We start from the raw sequence: 23,555 nt of genomic DNA, 5'->3' as shown, positions 1-23,555 counted from the left end.
CCTCGCAGCGCCCCCTCAACACCAGCAACACACGGCCGCACCTGGGTCGGAGCAACCACAATGGGCACCACCAACCCCGACATCCACAAGCCAGGAACCGACGATGGCTGGCATGGTAGGATTGCTCGGGGCAGCCAATTTCCACCAGAGTTGGACCGCTACCACCTCTACATCGGTACGCCGCGACAGCACGACAGCACCCCGCAAGCCCCCGCCCGCTAACTACGACGCAGGCCTCTTTTGCCCATTTGCTCACCGCGCGAACCTCGTCCGACACATCAAGCACCTGGAACAATTCATCGACATCTCCGTTGTTGCGCCGTATCCAAAGGGAGACGCCAAAGGCTGGCCCGGCTGGCGATTTCCCGAGACCGACGACGAATACCCCGGCGCGACGGTGGATAAGCTGTTTGGGAGCAAATACCTTCACGAGGTGTACTTCAAGGCGGACCCGGACTACAAGGGGCGATACAGCGTCCCGCTCCTGTGGGACAAGAAGACTGGGACGATTGTAAACAACGTACGCGTGGGATCTTTCTTGAGGGGCAGATACAGCACTCACAACTTGGGCAACAGGAATCCGCCGAGCTGCTCCGCTGGCTTCCTTCAGCATTCAACACACTCCTTCCTCCACATATCGCCGCTATCAACCTCTACCCTGAGCCGCTGCGTTCCCAAATCGACGCCATCTCCACCTGGCTACAGCGCGACCTCAACACGGGCGTCTACAAGGCGGGCTTCGCGCCAGACCAAGCGACATATGACAAGAATGTGATACCGGTCTTTGGGGCGCTCAACAAGCTGGAGCGGCTGGTGCACAAGAACGGCGGGCCGTACATTCTGGGTAAGGAGCTGACGGAGCTGGACATACGCGCCTACGCGACCATCGTGCGCTTCGACACTGTCTATGTGCAGCACTTCAAGTGCAACCTGGGAACCATCCGTCATGAATATCCCGTGCTGAACGCATGGCTAAAACATGTGTACTGGAATGTCGAGGGCTTCAAACAGTCGACGGATTTTAAACACATCAAGGAGAACGTGAGTGTCTTAGAAGCAGAGGTCGTAGAGAAATGCTGATAAGCGGCAGTACACCAAAAGCCACGCCGATATCAACCCCAAGGCAATCACACCAATGGGGCCGTGGCCGGACGTTGAACACGGACCCTCGGAGACGGATTACAGCAAATTGACGCCCGGGGGCGTGATGGCACCGGAAGTGTTGGAGTATGAGGCGAAGCTGTAGGGCCGACTTTCATTTGACCCGGCTGCTTTTGTTTGCGTGTGTTTCGCGAGAGTGTTGATCTTTTGAGTTCTGACTGGCGTTATCTGGCTTAGGGATCGCGAACAAGACAAGCCTGTCCAGACGCGGGGCCAGGAGTTCTCGTTGGATCGGTTGTAATCTTTCTAGGAATTTAGCAGGCGACGGTTTACAACAAGCAGGTGAAGGACACGAAGTTTCGAGCAAATAAAGTCGCAAAATGGTGGTTGGTTAACGTGTAAAATTGAGGTAGGTCAGGGAACTAATGAGCCCCTTCCCCCGTAAACTGATATCATAAAGTGTCCATCATCTTTCGAACATGAAAAAATCGTGCCAGTGTCCTTCCTCCACAGCGCCAACTCCTTCTTGGTGGTTCGGCAATGTGTCAAATGTCCCAGTGACCAATGACAGTGGTGACGTCGGGGATTGCTTGTCGCATTTGCCGCATCCGAGACTGGTAGGCTGGGCGCTTATTGGACGACGCACCAGCAGGACTCCTCGCAACCGCAGCAGCCGCACTCCTCGCCGCACTTGACGGGCTTGGGCTTGATGATGGAGATCTTGGAGGAGGTGCTGCCAGGCATGGTGGTGGTGTTGTGTGGTGGTTGAGGAGGTGACTGCGGAGAAGCTGTCAGCAACTGGTCGAGAAGTAAATTGAAGGACGCAGGGTCCTGTCAAGGAGAGCAAACTAACAGTTTGAGATAGGTTGATAAGACGGAGAGGGTGTAGAGCGCGATTGGAGTCCGAAGATGCTGATGTGAGGAGGATGGAGTTAGAAGAGCGAGGAAACAGGACAAAGCAGTAGTATTTAACCTCGCCGGCAGCGCGCCTTGGAAGTGGCTAGAAGACCTATCATCCGCGCAGCCTGGATCGGAAAGCTCAGCCCGGCATCAGCGACAGTGTGAGCGACAAGCAGGCATGGGAGCAACCTACGCACGGGCAGGGCAGCCAGATGGCGTACCTTGTTCGTTGGCTACTACGCGCTACTACCGGGCTACCAATCAATCCTAGTGGCAAGCACCACGACTGCTCCCTGCCTAATGTACGGGTCCAGTCCAGAGTCAGTTCTCCGGCCACTCAATCACGTATTCGGCCATGACATGGCTAGCCTGCTCCGAGTGCAATTTGCAGTCAATGGCGACTGGTCGACATGGTGTCCACACAGCTACTCCCAGTCACCACGGAGACGGCATTGGATGCCCGCGCTCCGTCCTGTACTTCCGGTGGCTCATGAGACAGCCATCTGTGATGCATGCTGAAGACCTGGCCGGTCACTGAGATGACGTCGCGGTGCAGCGCAGAAACGCTGGGATCCCCAGCAGGGCTGCCCGCCTAGTGCCCTCGCTATCGGGCTGACGATTGGGGGAGTGGTGAGGTGTGCGGCAGCGGCAGGTTTGATCAGGACCTTGAAAGACGGGAGCCACGTCAGCCACGAGCTATGTCGCTGCGATTCGGTGCGGACAGGAGGTTGTGCCGCCATGAGGCCCAGTAGTGGTGGCTGTGGCTGAATTTTGGAAAAGACCGGCCGGACCTGGGAGCGTCCTTTTGTCTGTCTGACGGGCACTCCGCGTTGCTGTTCCCCCGTCTTCAATCTCCCAGTTCTGCTTTCCGGGTCATTCCCAAACGCCAGACATGCAGATTTTCAGGGGCTCCAGTCTCTCATTTTCCCAATCAGCCCGGCGTCAATAAAATGAGACGACGCAGCGCGGCGGCAGCAGGATTCTTCGGTTGGTTTCGACAGCGGCTGCGGTTCCGTTTCTCTAACCCGAGCTGGGTTCGGGTCAGGCCGGCCAGCCATAAGCTTCGCCAAGGGTGCCCTAACGCACGACAAGCTTTCTGCCCAAGGCTTAGCATTCGCGGGGCAGTCAACACCGAGCAGGGTCGATTTCTGCACCGCCTCCTCTGTGTCCCGGGCGTTGCTGATGCTGCGTTGTCGATGCGCAAGATGCGCCACGGCTTGTACTGTATTACTCTTCGCACCTTTCCTCTGCTTGCGTGTGCAGCTCCACCGCTATCGCGTAGTTGTCGAATTCAATAGAGGCCGGGTCGATCATGGACAAAGATCTTCTCTTGCAGTCGTTGCAATGTGGCTTAGCTCGTTGCTGCGTCGCTGTCAACCACCCACGGCCAGTATTCCGACGTGGCGCAGGTGCGAAGCAGGTAGGCTATGCCGAGTAAGATTGGGCGAGTACGATAGGGCAGACAATCAAACAACGGATCAACGCACCTTGCACTGCTTCTTTGCCCTCGCACACTGACCTCTAGCCGCGCTCGAGCGCTACTGTAGGCAATGCATACCCGCACACCACCTCGAGCCTTGGTCCGCTCCCATTGATGTCATGGAAGTGTCTAACGCACCACCTCGGACACTGACACTGACAGGCGACAACAGGGAGACGAACATTTACTTTGGCTCAAAGGCGGGCGTTGCGGATTGTCGTCCAATGGAGTCTTACGCTGCCCCTTTCTCCAAACTGCATGCACTTCACCACAATGTGGCTGTGATCCACAACTTTCCCGTCCACAGTGTGCAGTTCTGGGGCGGGAGCGAAGCCTGGGGAGCCGCCGTCGAAGTCGTCATTTGCCCTGTTGCTGCCTCGGTTCAATCGCTGGTTCGCTCAGCGCTAGTTCGCGCAGCGGCAACGGAAACGACCTAGACCGCGCGACTTTCTTTCCTTGTTTGCCGCATCAACGAGGGCGTTTCGTGCGTTCTGGAGTCGCAGAATCACGGAGGAAGCGAGCAAACCTGACGCTGGAGGCTGTGTTTAGGCGGTTTCCAAAAGTCGTATCATCGGCGTTTGTTCACCCAGCAACCAACTAACTCAGGGTCTCCCATCTTCCCTTCTTCGCAGGGGACCCTCGGCCTGTCCAGTATCTCTGCAGCTCGCGCAGACCAATCGCTTTGACCATGCTCACTCCCCGAGTTTTGCGATTTGCTACTCCTGCACGCGCTGAATCGCCCGCCTGCAGTCCTTGAACCAGCCTTGCACTGTGCAGATGGAAATGCAGATGTCAATGTGGCTCAGCAGCGGCAACAGATTATCATCGGAGTCCGATGAAAATCGCTCATTCGTCCCCGCGGGGAGTGACCGTTGGATATTCGCGCACTCTGGACTCTTCCGGGAACGCCCTCCCGCACTTCCTCCCCACCGAATAAACTACAACGGACAGGGCGTCCAGCTTCGCCCTATTTCAAGAACCGGTCCCGCTGTGGATCTGGTCTGGACTTGGACCCTGGCGACAAATCCATGCGCATCTAGGGCTGAGCCATGAGCACTGTATTTGAGTTGACGCTTCGAGACAGGGGTATTGTGTAGGTCGCCCTGTTTCGTCAGCCCTGCCATCACGACCCATCATGTGGTTATGGGAGTGGTGAAGTGTTTTGCAACCGTTCAAGATATCGAAGCCGGCACGGGCGCTGGATGCCGCTGCACACAACTGCAGTTCAGGAAAGCAGTGGAATTCTCCTTCAATCCTTCTGCCGAAAGGCCCAAGCTGGATTTGTCGCCTACAAATCAGGGGGCAAGAGGATACGCAGCACCTTGCTCGGATCACAAAAACATCGACAGAGAATCGGCGCACGGAAGTTTCATGTGGATTTCGTCTCGAAGGCATGCCATCTGGGCGGGAAGTCGTCAGATCTAGAGACGGAGGCTACGTTGGTATGATCGATTCTTGAGGTAGCGTGGAAATTTCGATACGGATTATCCTCTTTCTCGCTCTGTGAGCTAATTCCTGAGCAGAACAAAGACCAGGCGCTTTCCAAACAACTCCAAACTCTCCTCGGCATTGTGTAGAGCGGCGATTCAGCACGAGCTCGCTTCACCATCTCGGTAGACCATACACGAATCGCTGGTATCTTTCAGGCCTTTGTAAAGTTCCAGTAAGTCGCCTCGCTGAATGTGATGGTAGCGTTGTCCATTCGCAGGCCAACGTTTAGCCGCCCGATGGTCGGCCAAAAATTCGGATAGTACTCGTCCCCAACAGCGTTGGTACCGTTGGCCCCAACATCTCCCTCTCCTTGGTCCATATCGAACACTCCCAGGGTAGCACCGTCGGTCGACTGACCTGGGACTGTCTTGGCCCAGTAATCGGTACCTGGTAGCTCACCATAGAAGCCATCGTCGGGACCGGCGGGAAGAGGAGGTTGGACCAAGGTAGCGTCCACGCCCAACCATTTGTACAGATCCGTGCTGAATGGGACGTTGTTGACCAATGTTGGGGTAAAAGTCGTTTGGAACCATGGCTTAGCGGCTGGCTTGGATTCGGTGGAATCTCCCTCGGTATCGTATGGGTAAATCTTTACAGTCGTGCTCCCGTCCGAGTTGTCGGTCCAGTCGAATCGGGCAAGGTGCTTTGGAATGTCCCAGTCTACGTAAGTTAGCGACATGTACTCCAAAATCCAACAAGAGGCACACGTACTAAGTCGTCCATTGTAGCACGTGTACTTTTGGCTAACGTAGATTCGCGAAACACGGACATTCTCCTGCTGCTGGCCTTCCGCGTCATCGTATTTCCAGAAGCCGGGGACCAGGAGCAGTTCGTCGTATGGTCCCACAGGACTGTCGGTGTAGCGAACAATTTGAATGTTGCCCAAACCACCGATGAACTCGCCTGCGTCGGTGAACGCCGATGAGGTGCGCTCAAGCGGCGGGTACGCCTTGGTTGGCAACGGCCCTGTCAATCCTAGGTCGAGCAAGGTAATGACATAGACTTGGCCGTGGAGAGTCCATGGTGCAGCGACTTGAACGATGGGGTCGGTCGAGTTGTTTGTACAGTCTTGACATGCGCTCGCTCCAGACGTCAGAGCCAGGAAAGCCGCCGCACAGGTCGACACAGCGTTCGAAAAAGGCCGCATGTTGGCAAATCCGAATTTGGCGCGCGGTTAGGGGATGCATGGCGCGCGCAGGTCTTTTATTCTTTCCATGACAGTCTTTCATCTCTGCGTTTTCAGCAAGACGTCCTCCGGAGGCTTCAATCCGTTATCCGCGCGAGTAATGTGCCCCCTTACGAGCAGATCGGCCTACCGGCTTGCCATTTCGGTGCTATGCGATATTGGGAGTTGGGGGCCAAGCTGTGCTGTCATCCTTCTCGGCATGTTCGGGCACTTGGCGACAGGTTCAGTCGAAGGCTTCATTGGTGAAGGAAACAACACAACGCCTCCTGCAGCGGACGCGCCGACAATGTGGCTTTTCCAGAGATCAGACTGTCTGTGAGAGCACGACTTTGGACGCGCAGTTGAAGTAAACAAAGCGGTCGACAAGTCTTGCTGAGCGATCAAATCATTGGACCGCGATGCGGAAGGTCAGACGCGTTGTTGAGATGGAGTGCGATGGCGACAGGTTAGCGGTCGGAGGAAGGAACGCTCGCTCGCTTGTCGCGCCTGTTTCGGTTGGCGCGCCGACCTGCTGCTTCTCAAGTCCAACATCTTCTTGAGTAAACAGTATTTTCGTGACTCGCCATCAGTAGGCTTCTTTCTTTCTTTTTTTGTGTTCGTTTTCTCAATGACCTGTATCTGTCAATTGCGCCACAGCAGGTGAGGAAACAAATTCAACCTAGGCCCAGCTTCAAATCGCCTGTCGCACCTTCAGACGCAAGCGCTTGAATGCTCCCTGTGACTACCCATTAAGAGAAAAATTCTCTCTATGTTAGAAGGTATCAAGTGCTTGAGGACTCCATATCTCTATGTGTTTTAACTTGGCGATAGAGATTCTTGGATTAGCAATTTCTTTCGTCACCCACTGTGGCGCGAGTTCTTTGAAATCTCTCCGTTTCCACCGTCCACACATTTCTCGAAACCCAGAGAGCAGACTTGGGACCCATCAGCATTCCAATGGACTGTTCAGACGTACCTTTATGATCGGAGCCTTCTGAGTCTTCTTGTCCGCCATTTCTGAAGATGCTAGCTCCGCCTGCTTCTATTCTCTTGGTCAACCGCTGAGTGAGAGTTTTCAGAGAGTCAGCCGCAGAAATGAAAAAGAGCGAGCAATATGTCAGCTTACAGCATGTCGTCAAGCAAAGATTTGGGCTGATGAAGACACATGTGGGGGCGCATTGGGCCCTATCGCGTAACTTGCTGCACAAGGTCATGATCCACCTACAGTGCACCCCTTTTGATAACGGTGTGGGGTCCGAAAAAGATCGCAGTCCACTCACAGTACACGCAAGATAGGGACCTGGAACAAGTGGGGCTTTGAACAGGACTGAAAAGCGAGAAGTCGTCGCTGAACGTGGACAGTGACCGAGTGCTTCGATTCCCGCATTTCAAAAAAGGGCCCAACATGGCGCCGTTCACTCTTCCTTCGTTATTTTCCAAAGTGTTTGAATACGAGCCTTTGGAAACACCAACTTCAATCCGATTGGTCACAATTCTACCAGAATCAAATGGCCTCGCCGAACCTACTATTGCCGGGGCCGATGTCATTCACTGCACCCTGGAAACGGTTAATCTCAACGATGCTCCGATATACGACGCACTTTCCTACACATGGGGGAGTCCGTTTCCCGCTGAAGAAATCAAGAAAGCAAGACGCTATAATGCGATGCATAAATGGCCAGTGACTATCAATGGCACCCTGGTATTCATCACAAGAAATCTATACGAGGCGCTGTCACGCTTGCGTCATTCTTCCTACAATACCGACGACACGGAGAAAGAGCAAGAGCCATCATTCGGATTCGAGATGGAGAATGTGGAACAGAGGATAGAGTACAACAAAACCCCATTGATCAAAGCCGCCGAGCAGGGAGTCCACCTATGGGTCGAACAACTTCTGAAGAGCGGTGCAGACATGAGAGCTCAGGATCAGTTTGGAGAGACCGCACTGCACTATGCCGCTCAAAACGGACATTTGGAATGTGTAAGGATTCTCGTCCAGGCAGGCGCCGACCTCGAGCAGAGAAACAAGAGGAACATGACTGCCCTGGACTGTTGTGAGGATGCGAAAAGAAGACAATATGAAGAGGTTCTCCGGATTCTCAAGACGCCAGTCGAGCAAGCTGCCAAAGTTTCAGAAGATCCAGGATGTGAAATCCGTCCGTCCCGACTCTGGATTGACGCTATTTGCATCAATCAAAACGATATATCCGAAATGTCATCTCAGGTTCAAATGATGGACAGAATCTACGCGTCGGCGAGGTCTTCGATTGTATGGCTGGGTGTTGAAGACGATAGCACGTCCGAAGCAAAAGATGCTTTGCATTTGTTGATCAATTTCCCACGATTTTTTGGCATGTACAAACCCAATTGGAGCCGGTCCTGGCACCTAAGCGACAAAGAGCGAGAATCAAGGCGCCTCACCTGTGGAGCCAAGCTTGTCTGGCTTCGAGACCTGCTGGAACGATCGTGGTTCAGCAGAGCGTGGGTAATTCAGGAAGTGCTTTTGGCAAGACACGTCAAAGTCCTGTGCGGAAAGTACGTTCTTCCTTGGAAAGGATTCCTTTTGTTTGCACAATTATCATTGGACATTGGCCACACGGGAGAAAGCTCTATGAGAGATTACGTTCGGAAGACCAGAGATCGCCCACCTAGCCAGCGATTCAACTTGGGGGGACAGGCACGATTAAGATTTCTCCACCAGTCTACGGCCGGGTCAAGTCTACTGTCCTTGTTGTTACTTGCTGATCACTTTCGCGCGTCAGACCCAAGAGACAAAATATTTGCTCTCTTAAGTTTGGTTGGGCAAGACTCCACCGGCAAAGTCATCACAGCGGACTATAACAAAACGACCAGAGACCTTTTCATGCAGCTTGCATATGACCTGATAAAATGCGAAGGCATTTTTTCAACGAAAGAAGTCGAAAAAGAGGCACCATTCCGTGAGCCTCTCGAAGGATTATCCTTTCTTTGCTGGTCGCACAGATCCAAAGAAAATCCCTTGGGAATTCCATCCTGGACGCCAGATTTCAGCCGCATTTGGAGCGGAGTAAATGAGCGCATCTTTTTGAAGGATTTCGAGGCGAGTATGTCTGTCCCTCCAGTCATCGAAGATTTGCCACACCTCGGACGCATTGGACTACAAGGATTTAAGTTTGACCACATTGAAGTCGTTGCTCCTCGGTCGAATGATCCTGCTTGTCGACCAGGGACCTGTATAGATGCCACCGACCTTGGGAGTTGCAATTGTGAGAGCAAATGGAGGAGCACTCTCACGCAGTGGCTGAAATTCGCATCGTCTCTCGATCGACCATACCCTTCTGGCCACACCCTTTCACAGGCGCTCTGGTGCACCTTGATGGCAGGCGAAGATCGGTGTTACGAGTTGAGCAGTGAAGATGTCCATTGCAAATCCCGCTTATTTTATAAGTGGTTCGGTGAAGAGAATGGAAGGGAGCGTGACGCTTCGATCATCAGCATATTTGGCAGACTTTCCCATTCTGTCCCATATAAGTTTGAGGATGAATGGGCCAGAGAAGCCACAATAACAAAGAAGTGCAAGAGGCGGAACCTCTACAAGACTCGATTAGGATACTTGGGCCTCGGGAGACTCGAGGTTGAGCCTGGCGACGAAGTCTGGCTCTTTGCAGGAGCGCGCACTCCATTTGTTGTTCGAAGATTGGACCCAGATTCCGGCGAAAACGTCTTTCAGTTCAAAGGCGAGACGTACGTTCATGGTCTCATGTTTGGAGAGGGTTTCAAGGGCAGAGAACAAGACTTGGTCGAGTTGCAGCTTGCTTGAGGCTGCCTACATGTAGCAGAACTCTGGAGGGTTGGCATCGCGCCACAGTAGGCGAGGAAAGAAATTCAACCTAGGCCCAGCTTCATGTTGCCGTCGCACCTTTAGACGCAAGCGCTTGAATGCTCCCTGTGACTATCCACGAGGGGATGAATTCTGTCTATGTTCAACGCATCAAGCGCTTGAAGACTCGTGACTATCCACCAAGAAAAGAACAGAGCTATCTAAACCTTCTTCATGTAATCGTATATTGAGCAACGAGTTAGTACCTCCTCAGGTCCCTCTTTTCAATTCTCGAAATCTTCGGCGACGAGGGTGTTTCTATTTTGGATTCCCAGGCCTGTGCCTCCTTTCGTATCGCTGATGAGGGCCCAGATATCCATTAGCCTACACATATCATCGACCAGCTGCTTCCTCACAACACCATCATACAGCTCTTGCGCCGTGAAAACTACGACTGATCCCAAGCCACGTAAAGGTCGACGGCGCGTAATTTCAATGTGCTCATTGACGATCGAGTACAAGATCATTACCTCCATGTAGACATGGCTAGTGAAGGCCTTTAGGAATTTGGTCCAGCTGTCCAGGTTTACTGATAAGGTGTCGATAGACCTTAGGACTACAAGAAGACCTTCACCTTTTTGTATGGACTGGATGAATGTCTTGATGTCTTCAACCATCTTACACTTCTTGCCGCCCGTTTTGATCCATGTGGAGGAAGTTGCTCTAGTGGAAGGTGGGCTACCCGTGCCTGCCCCTTCTAGCTGTTTCTTCCAAACAAGAATCCGAGATCCGCGTCACGGTGGGTGATGAAAGAAATTGCAAATCTGGGGATCTCTGTCGCCAAGTTAAAATATATAGACATGGAGTTCTCAAGCGCTTGGTGCCTTCAACATAGAGAGAATTTTTCTCTTAATGGGTAGTCATAGGGAGCATTCAAGCGCTTGGTGCATTCAACATAGAGAGAAACTTTTTCGGAAAAGCAGTCTGCAGCCATTTCAATCAACACTTTCTCTGCATCATCCGTTTCTCTCAATCCAGCGCGTACGCGGACTTCTCAAACGCCCCGATTTTGTCGCAAAGCCAATCATTGTAGCAGAAGACGCAGTCAATTCTTGTTTGCGATTTGTCTGTCTGCCCAAGGAAACCGTCCATGACAATCAAGCGAGCGACTTCGTCATCCGCAGCTGAGCATCTCCCCCTTCCACTTCTTTCTGATTTGCTTTCTTCCAACATCCTCCCTCAGCGTAGACCTCCTCCACCTTCGTCCGACTCCGTCATAATCGCGAAAGAGAAAAGGAGAAATCCGAAATCGCTCTCCCCCGCCTCCTCCGGTTCCTCATGCCCACACACTCGCTCACTCATCAGAGGGCGGCCCTTCTGGCTTCGGCCCCTTTGGCTTCGGCTCATCGGGCTTAGGCTTCGGCTGGTCAGGCTTCGGCTCCGGCTTCTTGTGGTGCTCGTCATCGCGTGCTTCGACAGGAGGCTTGCCATCAGGCTTGCCAGTAGGCTTCGGTCCCTTTGGCGGCTCAGGCTTGCCAGTAGGCTTTGGCCCCTTGGGCTTGGGCTCTGGCTTCTTGTGGTGGTCGTCATCGCGTGCCTCGACAGGAGGCTTGCCATCGGGCTTGCCGGTAGGCTTCGGTCCCTTGGGCTTGGGCTCAGATTTTGGCGGCTCAGGCTTGTCGGTGGGCTTCGGCTCTGGCTTCTTGTGGTGGTCGTCATCGCGTGCTTCGACCGGAGGCTTGCCATCAGGCTTGCCGGTAGGCTTGGGTCCCTTGGGCTTAGGCTCAGACTTTGGCGGCTCAGGCTTGCCGGTGGGCTTCGGTCCCTTGGATTTGGGATCAGGCTTCTTGTGGTGCTCGTCGTCTCTGGCCTCTACGGGAGGCTTTCCCGTCGGCTCTGGGCCCTCGGGTTTGGGCTTCGGCTTCTTGTGATGGTGATCATCGTCCCTCGCCTCGACTGGAGGCTTACCAGGGGGCTTTCCAGTCGGCTTGGGTCCCTTTGGCTTTGGCTTGGGTTTCTTGTGGTGGTCGTCGTCCCTAGCCTCGACAGGAGGTTTGCCAGGACCCTCGGGCTTCGGGGCGCCGTGCGGCTTCTTCTTGTGGTGGTCGTCGTCACGAGCCTCGAGGGCAGGCGGATGGTGCTCTTTTGGCGGCTCCGGGTGGTGGTGATGCTGCTCGGAGACTTCCCCTGCCTGGGCGGCGGTGGGGAGGCCGTTTACGGCGACGCTGGTGGAGAGAGTGAGTTGGTGAGATGAACAGGTGGGAGAGGGGGAAAACTTACCTGGTAGAGGCGAGCGTGAGAAGAAGAGTGTTGGAAAAGCGCATTTTGGCAAGTGTCGTCTGTCTCAATGGATGAATTTGTTGAAGTGATGGATTCGACTGATGTCTCCTGAAATCAGCCTTCCAACAACCAGTACTTATACTCCCCCTCCTCCGTACATCTCCAGACTGTAGCACCCAAATTCCACTGCTTCCTGCTCGCCACGCCCATCCAACCAGCCACACCAGTTACCAACCCTCCCCTCACGTGGAACTTTGCGAAATGAGGCCAAGCAAGCAACGACGCTCCATTCCACACCACAATGTCGTCATGCGGGTCCACGAAGGCACTCAAACTGCTTCGTTCGTGCGAGGTCAACTCATCAACTCAACCCCCGACCCCGCGGCGTCGGACCGCCCAGGCGTGCTGTTTCCCACGCTATTGCTTTGTCGACGACGACGACATTGCGGGCAATGCTCTGCAAACGGGAGGGCGGCCATTGTGACGGGTTGGCCTTAGGTACTCGTAACACGGCGGAGGAGTTGTGGCAGCAAGGAAGCGCGCGCGGCGGTGTCCATCCATGGCAGACTGGACTGCAAAGAAAGGCGAAGGTGAGGGTGCTGTTGGCTGGCTACCTAGCTGGCGATGGGCCGTATGCCGTCACACACGCCCGTCGTCGTCCAACAACACCACGACACCAACAAAAAACACAAACGCTAGCTAAGCTTTTTCCTCGGCTCGTAGTAGCCGCTTAGTAGTGGCACGACGATCTGGGGTCGCAGAGCGTTTGTTGATGGGGGTGGGTGGGTGTACAGTGTGCCTGCGCAGTAGCTGCACTCCGCAGAAGAGCTGACGCGGAGGCTTACGACGCCCAGGGGCACCTTGTGCGACCATACAATGCCATGTCTGCAACCATTCGGTCTGAAAGAAACTTGGGGATGATTTGAGTCGTGACCAATGGTTGGTGCGGAGAGGCTAGATGGGTTGGATGGAGGGATGGATGGCACTCGATCGTGCTTGCCTTGGATGGGTGGTGATGATTGATGCTCAATTGAGGGTTCGGTGAGCGTACCTAGGGGCGGGCATATGAGGATACCTATGTTCTAGGAACCTACATGTGCTCCGACTGGCATTCGCTGCGGCTGTTCTTACCACGAGCAGCAGGCGGACATCACCGCAGACCCACAAACCTTCGTTTCTCCTCCAAAAAGCTCCCAGGCATTTCCATTCTCCCATCCCAACCTTTGCGTGGTCTCAAACCAGAGGCGTCACGACCCGAGCAAACAACAAGGCCCAGCCAAGTCGTCATCTCCGTGGCTCGCATTCGTCATCATCGCCTGTGACATACTGTACTCCACACCGGCAGACGGCCGTGATCGTCAAGGCCTTAATTGCTCGCCATCTCTCCATCGATGCATGTGCTGTGCAACGAACGAACGGCATAAGGTATTCATTCCTCCGCAACGGCAACGGCAACGGCCCGTGCTGCTCTTGCTTTTGGTGATTGATTTGATTTCGCAACGGCCCGCTCAGATCACGTTTGAGGGTCCTTGTGGTTTGATTGATGCTTTGATTGGCTACTTGCTTACACTGGAGACGAAACTTGTGGCGGTGTGTTTGTTGTTGACTTAGCACTACTGCTGCGGCTGCGTGACGATGTAGAGTGATGTGCTGAACAATTTGAGATCATTTTCCCGTCGTTATAGATGGGAGTGTGTTGAATCATAACCAACAGCAATAGAAACAGCGAGACAGCAGCACACTTCGGCCCAATGTATCCCCAAACACGCGCCTTCCAGTATGCCTTGAGCAACAGCATCACAGCATGCCAATATCCAAGGAGGAGGCAACGTTAGGCCGGCGGGTGCCAACACAGACAGGCAGCCTGCCGTGAATGACGATGATGAGGCAATTCCAAAGAATTGCGAGTGGGCCTGGAGGACACGCACGCCACCCACCACTTCCCCTACCTCCAAGCATCCGACAGGCAAGGAGACAGAAAGTAGGTTGGCAGCCCGTCCACAAAGCCGGAGATGGATGACGCACGCGGCATTGCACTTCCGTCTGTGCACTTGCTTGTCCACCTCATCCATTCTTCACATTCCCCCGCCCTTCCTCTCCAGCAAGACTTCGATGATGCGTGAGCGCGTGCCACGGATTGATGTGCTGGACACCATCGGTCTAGTCTGACCAGACTTTCTACCCTCGACGCTTAAGCCCGAGCGAGCACTGTGACAACAACCGACAAAACCGATGGGGTACGTGGACGCGGCCGGTCACAGCGAGAGAGTGCCTGCTGCAGTGTTGGCAGTAGTCTTGTGTGTACTACTCCGTGCTTCCCCAGCAGCGTGTTTCCATCCAGCTGCATCGTGCCAGTCTTTGTCGATTCTCACCACGCTCTCACGATGGTCTTGTAAGGTGTCTGTCTTACTTTGACTCGGCCGACTCGACTGACTGAACGGCGGGCGAACTCGGCGATACACGAGCAAATGCTTGCTCTTCGAAGATTGGTGCCACGTGGGCACGTCGACCCCATGAGACCAAGGACCTTTCCCATTCCCAAGACTGCTATCGCGTGAAGAAAGGAAGGGGACAGGCCGAATCAGGGTCTAGGCGAAGCCCACGGCCCAACTAGGCCGTCTCGAGACCCACGGATATCGAGAGCACTTCTCTCCACTGCCCATGCCAGCAATCCGCAGCTCAACCCTTTCCAAAAGCCAGCTTCATCTGCCCCTTCTCCTTGGCCCTATTCGCCGCACCAGGCGGTCGACCACGCCCACGCGCCGCAGGCTTAGCCGGGGGACGAGAAGATGGCGCTGGCGCCGGAGCCGGAGAGGAAGAAGAAGAAGCGGCCGGGGCGGAAGCAGAGGCAGAGGCAGAGTTGCGCTGCTCTTCGGCCTGCATCTCACGAGCCAGATCCTTGGCAAAATGCCAGTCATGGTGCTCAGCAAGCTCGGCGAGGGGGATGGGTTTGTTGTTGCAGCGCGGACAGGGGGAGGAGGTGGCGGTAACGGTGTCGGCAGGTTCGGGGGACGGTGAAGACGAGTCTTTCGGCGGTGGCTGCGCTGATGGTGGGAGCGGGTCGGGAGGGAAGGGGTCGCCATCGTGGATGTGGTTTCGTGAGGTGGTTGATTGCTCAAAATCTACAGGATGTGGGGATGGTTCATCGCCACAACGGAGGTCTTGCGCGAACGAGTCTATTGGCGACGGCGACCGAGGAGACGGAGCCCAGTCTGATGGGAGGAGCTCGTCAGGGACGAAGTTTGGGTTGTCCGCTGGGTCGTCGGTGATGGCGTCGTCGTGTTGAAAGGGGTCAACCGGTACATCTTCGTCTTGCGGTTCAGTATGGCTAGTTTCTCTGCTCATGCTTGAGCTCGAGCCCCCGTTGCTGTCTTGCCGCGATGATGCATTCCTATCATAGTTAGAATGACCCAATCGTTCGATACAGCGTCGACTCACATGGGCTGAAGAAACGACACGAGGCCGCTGGGAGCCTTGGCTTCGAGCTTGCGCCTTTTGTTACGTTTGGCATCACTACTCTTCATTCGGATGATTTGCCCAGGCTGCGGAGCCGCACTCTCCTTCATGGCCTTGGCCTCCGCACCGCGGACCAAAAACCCTCCGATGCCCTTGTTGTTGGTGATGCCATCTTCGAACCCACCAACGCTGAGCGACAGGTTGGAACACGGCCATGCCCGTCCATCCACCACAACTTGCGCGAGTAGGTTCTTGGCGAGATTGAAGAGCATCTCCTCGCTGAAAGCTTTGCCCGCGGGGATTGGTGCCTGCTTTGACCGCGTCTTCATGCCTTGGCGATGGTGCAGATTGATGGTCTTGGGTCTGCGTCTGTTTTCCAAGACGCCCTCTTCGACGCAGCGCGAAAAGATGTCAGCGCAAAAGATGCGGATCCAACGCACAGCTTGCTCCATGCTGTCAATGGAGGGCCGAAACGATTTCGCGGATAGCATGCTCTTGATCTGTATCCTAGGGTTTACTTCGCTCGAGTCGATGCCTCGCGCCGTGTTGTACAGCCACTGTCCAGTCTCGTCCCCAAGCTTCTTGAGTTGCTCCAGCGGCACCTCGAGAAGCTCCTTAACGAGGTCCGTGTTGAACATGGCGACGACCTCGTCACCCAGCTTCCCGCCCAAGTTTCGAATTTTGGTAAACTTCATATCTCCAAGAAAGCGATGGACGGCGCGATTTCGCACAACCGTCTGCTGGTTCGGCTTCTTGTAACCCGATCCCAGCTTGGCCAGCATCTTGTTGCGAGCAATTCCCGCAGAGCAAGTGTATTTCAACTTGGCGAAGATGGCAGCCCGCACGTCACGCACGATTTCCGACGCGACAAGAAGCGCAATGTCATCCCAGTCTGGGTCATCGTCCTCCGTCTGTTGTGAGTCCAAGTCGATCAGATGGTCCGTCTGCCAGTCGAGCGCCGCCGTCGGCGGCCTGGGAAGATGCTCCGTCGGGTCGTCGTACGGCGGTGGGCCTCGAAGTTCTGAGTAGCGCTCAAGCAGGACGCGGTGGACGTGGGCGCTGAGGTCCATAAAGACCTCGTCGATGCTGGCCTTCTCGACCCTCTGCGCGTCGGCGGGCAGGCTCTCCTTGATCAGCGCGAGAATCTTGCGCGACTGGGAGCGGTACGGATCCAACGAGACCTTGTGCGAGCCCATGTTCTTGAACGAGTCCTCGTGGTATGCCCAGGTAGCCTCGCCCTCCTTCCACGTCGCGACGTGCTGCATTATCAAATCCGGACAAAGCTTCTGCGCCTCCGCCGACGTGATGTGTCTATTGAGGCCAAACGCACGCGCCGGGTAGTTGATGGCAATGAGGCCCTGCCACTGCTGCACAGCCAGCGGCTGCTCCGCCGGCACCCCGAGCCGCACCATCTCGCATTGTGCATAAAAGGCATCCAGGTCGATGTGTACAATCACGCGGAGCGGGGTGCTGGTCGAGTAGCTGCCGAGCTGGGCGAGTTGCTTGAACGTGAATTGCGACTTGCGCGAGCGGCCGTCGCCACTGGCGGAGAGCGGGGAGGACTGGAATGCCGGCGATAAAGACATTACGGCGGGTTACGGATTCCGGTTACGAAATGGTCGTCGGACCTCATGATTTGCGCAATGGGCCGGGTGTGGGCTGGAAGATGTTGTCGAAGATTGAGAGAGTCTTCGCGTCTCGCGTTGACGAGTGCGCGTGCGCACAGGGTCCCTGATCGGAGCTAACCCAATACAGCAGGCGGTCATTCGAGGAGCCTCTCAACACCATTACGATCCAAGTTTGGGAGCATATCTTGAAATCACTACAGAGACAGGATTGCAAGCTGTTCATCCAACAGACTTCTCCAGAGGACTACCAAAATCTCAATCATCGGTCATCGTTCCGGAAGTCTGAACGGATGGCGGGGAAGAAAAAGCAATGTTAGCCGGGGCAACTATGTACTGAGCAAAGACGGCTCGCAGACCTCAACTCAAGATCCCGCACCAGAAACCTGCTCGCAAGTCCTTGCTTTCCCTCTGCGGCCTTTCTTTTGTTTTCCCCGCCAAAGCGATTCACGGCACACCAGCAGCGCTGCGAAGACTATGGAGATCATCGCATTAAGCGGCACCAGCGGCATCTTTGGAGTCTCTTGCTTTTTGCTGTTCACAGCTGTCAAGTATCCGGCTGCCGGATTTCATCAATTGGATGTTGTCATGTTCCAGCCGTGCGGTAATTTTGAGGACCTGTCCTGGCTGGTGGGGTACCTGGCTGGTTTCATGTCCGTCTTGAAGGGTGTCGCGTGGTCTGCGCAACAACATCCATCTTGAGTGTCCTGCATTTTGAAGATGCCATTGTTTCCTGCAAAGGTCTTTTGTGAGCTTTCGCATCTTTGCGTGTTGGAATACCATGGCGGTTGAAGCTTAGATCCTGGAGCTCGAGGTACGATCGATCCAAACATCTGCGCAGTGAGATCGAGTGGCGTATTTGTACATATCGCGTCAAGAGGACAGCGTTATCTGTGGACGATGATTCACGACCCCATCCAGCGTGCCCGGTAAAGACGGACTTCAGGGACTAGACCAACCGAGGTAAAGGCAGCAAGCTGGGGACATCCCCACCGGACGCGAGACGTCACTCGACAGCTGCGTTACAGCCCCCCAGCGTCGCCCTACCGGTACAAAGCCTCCGGGAACCAAGCTTCTGACTTTTCCCTTCATCCTCCGGAATTTCTCGATTTACGGTTTTTGACAGACGCTGAATTTTTTTTTTTTTTTTGCGCAAGCCGCCCAACCAGACGGAGCGAGACATATTGCGAGTCATGGAAGCGCCCAACGGCATCATCATCTTTCACTACCCCTTCTCCCCTTACGCCCGCCGTGTTATCAGATATCTGCAGCTGCGCGGACTGGCCTACGCGGAATGCGTGCGTCTTCCCTCTGTCCGACCTCTCCCGCACCCGTACCTACATGCTCCCACAGAAAGGGTCAAGATGTGCTGCGCGCGGTGCCTGATGTCGATCCCTGAACGCTGACCAGAATGCGTACCTTATGGCTGACTGGCGTGCCCGATGTGCAGATGCAACCGCATATCATGCCGCGTCCCGACCTCAGCGCGCTGGGCGTCGCGTATCGGCGCATCCCGGTGATGGCCATCGGCCGCGACATTTACTGCGACACGCGGCTGATGCTGCGCAAACTGGAGGAGCAGTTTCCCCAAGGCGCGTTGGGCGCGACGGGCGGCGAGCACAAGGCTATACAGCACTTGTTGAATCGCTGGGTCACCGACGGCGGCGTCTCCATGCGTGCCGTGGGATTGATGCCTCCAAGCCTGCCGATTCTGCAGGACCCCAAGTTTTTGAAAGACCGACAGGACTTTCTAGGGCGGCCGTTGTCCAAAGAGACGATTGAGCAAGGAAGACCGGAAGCCATTGTGGCGCTGCGCGACGCGTTTGAGCTGCTGGAGAGCACGCTGCTTGCCGACGGACGGTCATGGGTGCTCCAGACGGAGGGTCCAAGCCTTGGTGACATTGAAGGTGCGTGCCATGGATACGTCCCGTCCAGGGAAGCATGGACACGGGTAGGCTAGCGCAGCCGCTTGAGGACGGGAGGGGTGGCGGGCACTAACAGCAACATTACGATGGTGGCCATGCTAACCAACGTCTTCCCGCAGCCATCTGGCCGTTTGATTGGATCTTGGACATGGCAGGCGCGTTGCCTCCAGAAATCATTTCGGCAAAACAGTTTCCAAAAGTATTTGACTGGATCCAGAGGTTCCGCGAGAGCGTGGAGCAAGCGCAAGCCTCGGGCTCCAAGGCAGTAAAGCTTGACGGAGAGGCCGCGGGCAAACTTATTTGTGGTGCCAGTTTCGCGGAAAGTGGCGGCAAGATTGATGCGGCTGACCCGTTGGGCCTGGAGCTGGGCTCAGAGGTTGAAGTTTGGCCACTCGACAGTGGATCTTCGCATCATGACAAGGGCAAACTGGTGAGCCTAACGTGGGACGAAGTGGTACTGGCGACCAAGGCGGAGAAATGGGATGCAGAGGTCCGTTTGCATTTTCCTCGACGAGGATTCAGAGTCGCGAGGGCTGCGAGCGCGTCGGCCAAGATTTGAAAAGATGCAACGCGGCCGGCGTCTCAGAGGTCGAGGCGAGACGCGGTGCAGTGTCACTTTCGGAGTTGGTGTTGAAGAGCGAGTGATGGCAGTGGCTGCTGGGGATGCATGGAGGGACCTGGAGTTGGTTGCTTTGTGCAGCGATGCAGGCATGCCCGAGCCCAAGGCAAGGCCAAGCACGCGCGTGCCCGAGACTTTGTCCAGCGTCGTCGCTGCGGCCTCTCCCGCCAGGGTCAACAGTAAACAGTTACAGCTAGACGAGTAAACCACCATTCAGAAATTCCAGTGGAGGAGGAGACAATCAAGTGCTCGCAGCAGTGGCCGGCCGCAGCAAGTCAGCCAGCGCCAGTCTTGGGCCTCGATGTGTGCAAAAGGTGATGCTGAGATTCATTCATGCCCGACGGGCGATCCACTGGCGTCGCCTCCCAACGAATCTCAGGCAGGACAGACTGGACAGGTCCATGTGAATAGAATACAGAAGCAATCCATGCGATATATGTGGCAATCCGCCGCTTCGTTGTCGCTCGTCTCTTGTCCATCGTTTTGCTGCTTCGTCCAACCCGCGCCCCCTGTCCACTCTGGCCTGGCGCCGCTACCTACGCCGTTGGAAAAAACCGTCATCACCAGCGGTCCATCACCACCGTTCGAAGATCAATCTTCTATTATCGGCCAGCAGACCGTGGTGTTGCTGAGCCGACAGTCGCCGCCGTCCGCACCGCACCGTAGGGGCCACGATATTCCTCCGCTGAGGCCAAAAAAGCCCCGCACACCCACCCACCCACCCACTCGCGCGCCTGTCAGCCAGCCAGCCTGTTTGCCCTGCTCGCGCCAGTCGTTGTCCTTTTTCCTTCTTCTCTCTCTCCTCTCTCTCCCCATCCATCCTCTCGCAGCTCCTCCCACGCTCGCCACTCGCTCGCCTCTCCTCGCCTGCACCTAGCCACCGGTGCATGAGCTGCTTGCGACCCCTCCACACTGCTCGGGTTACCCCGGCGTCGACCCTTTGCCCTCGCACTTGACAACTACCAGGGCCCGCCCGCCGTTCTCAGCCTCCCATCTCAACCTTCTCTCTTCGCTGCTGTGCCGCCTTTGCCTGACCCATCGACCATGCCAGCCTCCACCGTCTCTCGCGCCACGCCCACGAGGCAGTGGTTCCAGCCTGGCGAGGGCATCGCTCGCGAGGTCATCACTGCCGACATCCAGCGCTACCTTGGTCCTGATGCCCTTGTCAAGCCGGGAATCGGCACCCACGAATTCGACGTCAGCTACCCTGGTTTCCACTACCTGTGATGGTCCCTTTGCTGACTTTTTCCAGGGAGTCGAGGGCTACTGGATAACCGCCTATCGGACCCTGACCTCGGTGAGTCGCCTCCATCCCGTCACAATTGTGCAAAATCTAATGTCTCGCAGCAAATGGTTCAGGATCTCAAGACAGACTCGGCTCGTTGGCGCGCGGAGGTCCAGCAGGGACGAGGTAGCCCACACGCGCGAGACGCAAAGTTGTCCAAGCCCCCTGACAAACCTGTAGTTGCATATCAAGACTCAAGAACCCATCAGTCCAGGCAAATCTATGGTCCCAGCACTCCCGGTCCGGATGCTTCGTACGGCGCACCACCGCCTGCCCAAGGATATGCAGACCACCCTGCGGCTGCTGGATACCGTGCTCCTGCCCAGAATGCCTATGGAGGAGACTACACATACGCACATCCGCAGTCAGGATACCCCCAGCAAGGAGCCCCTTATGTGCCGGCCCCGGGATATGGACAAGGCCAAGTCAGGACTGCCCCGGCCTATGGCTACAGCCAGCCTTCTGGCAGGGAACCGGATCCTCACTACCAAGGTCACCAGGACTCTCCCAGATATGGCTATCCGCCGTCCACGTCGGCGCCGCCTGAGCGCGTCTACCCTCCTCCCCAGCCAAGGTATTTCATGGAAGACCACATTCCCACGGATGTATTGGATTTGGCTAAGTTTCCCGTGTGTAGTACATCCCAGTCGTACTACTACCCGGACAGCAGAAGCAGTAAGTTTGCCCACACCAATCCATAAGATACGACACCTGAACTGAGCAAAAAGACTGACAGTGGCATCTTAGCTCCGACGCAGCCTCCTCCGCAAGCTAATGATCGCCGGCGTCGTCAGTAGACTTGGGGAGTGCAAAATAAAAAGTCAATGTCTCACTTTCTAGGCGTTTTGTAGAATCGCCTTGAACCTGCTGGCTGGCCTTTTTCCGGATTTCGAGTTTTCATATCCCGGATTTGTTCTGTGGGCCGTTGCTTCAGTTACGATGGTTCAAATCTGCTCTGGCCCGGATTCAACGCTTGGCTCCTCCGACCCGGCATCGGCCCACCTGAAAACTTGCAAGGCGAGATCCAAGGCCTGGATTTTCATCGCCTATGAAATTCTCATGGAGCCCTTTCTACTTTTCTGGATCCTTATGAGGCCGGACTAGACTTTGCCACCGACTCGGATTGCCATGATTTTCCTCTCTGGTCTTGTTCCACGGATTGATAGCGCACGGCGCGCAAAGGTGGAGCGACGGGGCTTTTTTTGCGACCTAATGTTTTTCACGGGGCATGTTGGTTTCTCAAACTTCTCCTTCTCCCTGTCTATTTTGCCACTTGTGGGTATAACAAGCGACCGGCGTTTCGCATAGGCGGTATGTTGCTTCGAAACAGTCCCAGGACCACCATCTTTTTTTTTTCTTCCGGCTACTGCTCTCTGCGCGCGCACGCTTCTGCCCGCCCTTCGTGCCCCCTCTGCTCCCACCACGTTTCTGGCTCCCTTTTTCTCCTCCTGCTGTTATTTTAGCGATTCTGGATGACTAGCGCCCCCCGTGTCCGTGGATTGTAGTGGCATTCGCACCCTACTGCGTTGCTTTGTTTTTACAGCTGCTAGGATCAAAAAGCGCTAGGCCGTGCTGCCTAGCATATGCTTCCATCGCCGTTGTCCTTGTCGATCTGGTGCTGTTTCTGTTGCATACTGAGCTATTCCAGACCGAGTCGATTGCCTCGAGCGAGATGGAAAGATGGCGGCGCAAACTTGCGGAAATGCCTTACACGCCCATCGGCATCTGCCACTGTCCGTCCATTGTTCACGGCGAGAGCGGCTGTTGTATTGATATAGCAACAGTAGGGCGTCTTGTCTTGGATACGACAGCAGCCGTCAAACTCTGTTTCCTCTTTTCTCACCAAATTATAACCTCCTTTGCCCTCCTCCTCTTCCCAATCGTGCGTACTGACGGGAGTGTCGAGCCTCTGGATGGGTACCACTCGATCATTGAATCAATCACCATACTTGCATCAATCTCTCTGCGTCTCCGTCATTGGCACTAAAGCCAACCCAACCCGCCTCAGCAGCAGCCAGCCAGCCAGCCAGCCAACCCATCTTCTCCTCGTCGACAGCCGATCTTGTATATCAAGACGTTTAATTTTATCCCCCCCCCTCCCCATCGTCTGATTTCTTCAAAACGGCCCAACACACTCACGAGGTTCCCGCCCATATCACGCAGTAAAGATGAGAGAGAGAGAGAGAGAGAGAGAGAGAGAGCTGTATTCTCGTCCACCTCTCCGTTTCCTGCTCTCTGCTCTGCTACCAGCGTATCAACGTATAGACATACGAGAGCCAAAACGGAGACGAATACATGCTACTATGCTGCGAGGACGGGAGGTGGAGAAAAACAAAGAACGACCCAACTCTTCTTTTTTCCTTTTCCTCCGCTCTGATGCTACCTAATTATATACTCCGATGCTGATGCCGATGCTTCTTCCAATG

The 23,555-nt window shown here is 55.2% G+C and overlaps 8 protein-coding genes across 8 annotated transcripts; 5 read left to right on the top strand and 3 right to left on the bottom strand.

Moving 5' to 3' along the window:
- Positions 1 to 60: 60 nt before the first annotated feature.
- Positions 61 to 1,246, top strand: BKA78DRAFT_257038 (glutathione S-transferase; the record flags this gene model as incomplete). The annotated part of the gene is made up of 4 exons (XM_066885150.1): positions 61 to 175; positions 234 to 520; positions 577 to 1,041; positions 1,091 to 1,246. The coding sequence occupies 4 exons, from the start codon at positions 61 to 63 to the stop codon at positions 1,244 to 1,246; spliced, it is 1,023 nt and encodes a 340-aa protein (XP_066740503.1).
- A 3,877-nt stretch (positions 1,247 to 5,123) lies between these two features.
- On the bottom strand, positions 5,124 to 6,119 carry BKA78DRAFT_256920 (uncharacterized protein; the record flags this gene model as incomplete). The annotated part of the gene is made up of 2 exons (XM_066885136.1): positions 5,124 to 5,632; positions 5,684 to 6,119. The coding sequence occupies 2 exons, from the start codon at positions 6,117 to 6,119 to the stop codon at positions 5,124 to 5,126; spliced, it is 945 nt and encodes a 314-aa protein (XP_066740502.1).
- Positions 6,120 to 7,473: 1,354 nt separating this feature from the next.
- BKA78DRAFT_323495 (uncharacterized protein) lies at positions 7,474 to 10,079 on the top strand. Its single transcript, XM_066889211.1, has one exon. It carries the CDS (start codon positions 7,543 to 7,545, stop codon positions 9,937 to 9,939), a length of 2,397 nt encoding a protein of 798 aa, XP_066740501.1. The 5' UTR covers positions 7,474 to 7,542; the 3' UTR covers positions 9,940 to 10,079.
- A 1,214-nt stretch (positions 10,080 to 11,293) lies between these two features.
- On the bottom strand, positions 11,294 to 12,263 carry BKA78DRAFT_298883 (uncharacterized protein; the record flags this gene model as incomplete). Its single annotated transcript, XM_066886980.1, has 2 exons — positions 11,294 to 12,164; positions 12,220 to 12,263. 2 exons carry the CDS (start codon positions 12,261 to 12,263, stop codon positions 11,294 to 11,296), a joined length of 915 nt encoding a protein of 304 aa, XP_066740500.1.
- Positions 12,264 to 14,898: 2,635 nt separating this feature from the next.
- BKA78DRAFT_356035 (uncharacterized protein) lies at positions 14,899 to 17,261 on the bottom strand (the record flags this gene model as incomplete). The annotated part of the gene is made up of 2 exons (XM_066892006.1): positions 14,899 to 15,610; positions 15,658 to 17,261. 2 exons carry the CDS (start codon positions 17,259 to 17,261, stop codon positions 14,899 to 14,901), a joined length of 2,316 nt encoding a protein of 771 aa, XP_066740499.1.
- A 1,027-nt stretch (positions 17,262 to 18,288) lies between these two features.
- Positions 18,289 to 19,965, top strand: BKA78DRAFT_30805 (glutathione S-transferase). Its single transcript, XM_066887907.1, has 3 exons — positions 18,289 to 18,598; positions 18,751 to 19,207; positions 19,345 to 19,965. The coding sequence occupies exons 1-3, from the start codon at positions 18,494 to 18,496 to the stop codon at positions 19,782 to 19,784; spliced, it is 1,002 nt and encodes a 333-aa protein (XP_066740498.1). The 5' UTR covers positions 18,289 to 18,493; the 3' UTR covers positions 19,785 to 19,965.
- On the top strand, positions 19,966 to 20,861 carry BKA78DRAFT_30741 (uncharacterized protein). The gene has a single exon (XM_066887861.1). The coding sequence runs from the start codon at positions 20,146 to 20,148 to the stop codon at positions 20,719 to 20,721; it is 576 nt and encodes a 191-aa protein (XP_066740497.1). The 5' UTR covers positions 19,966 to 20,145; the 3' UTR covers positions 20,722 to 20,861.
- Positions 20,862 to 20,888: 27 nt separating this feature from the next.
- BKA78DRAFT_256422 (uncharacterized protein) lies at positions 20,889 to 21,830 on the top strand (the record flags this gene model as incomplete). Its single annotated transcript, XM_066885086.1, has 4 exons — positions 20,889 to 21,041; positions 21,097 to 21,141; positions 21,192 to 21,239; positions 21,282 to 21,830. 4 exons carry the CDS (start codon positions 20,889 to 20,891, stop codon positions 21,828 to 21,830), a joined length of 795 nt encoding a protein of 264 aa, XP_066740496.1.
- Between the last annotated feature and the right edge of the window lie 1,725 nt (positions 21,831 to 23,555).

Source organism: Phyllosticta capitalensis (genome assembly GCF_038381095.1).
Source record: "Phyllosticta capitalensis strain CBS 128856 chromosome Unknown BKA78scaffold_10, whole genome shotgun sequence".
NCBI lineage: Eukaryota > Fungi > Ascomycota > Dothideomycetes > Botryosphaeriales > Phyllostictaceae > Phyllosticta > Phyllosticta capitalensis.
This window is presented reverse-complemented; position numbering and strand designations above follow the sequence as displayed.

What these genes read in the sequence shown, in the direction of transcription:
- BKA78DRAFT_323495 (XM_066889211.1), top strand. Translation starts at nt 7,543, where the DNA reads ATGGCGCCGTTCACTCTTCCTTCGTTATTTTCCAAAGTGTTTGAATAC.
- BKA78DRAFT_30805 (XM_066887907.1), top strand. Translation starts at nt 18,494, where the DNA reads ATGGAAGCGCCCAACGGCATCATCATCTTTCACTACCCCTTCTCCCCT. An exon ending in GACTGGCCTACGCGGAATGC is followed by an intron (nt 18,599 to 18,750) that starts GTGCGTCTTCCC and finishes CCCGATGTGCAG; the next exon opens with ATGCAACCGCATATCATGCC. An exon ending in AAGCCTTGGTGACATTGAAG is followed by an intron (nt 19,208 to 19,344) that starts GTGCGTGCCATG and finishes GTCTTCCCGCAG; the next exon opens with CCATCTGGCCGTTTGATTGG.
- BKA78DRAFT_30741 (XM_066887861.1), top strand. Translation starts at nt 20,146, where the DNA reads ATGTGTGCAAAAGGTGATGCTGAGATTCATTCATGCCCGACGGGCGAT.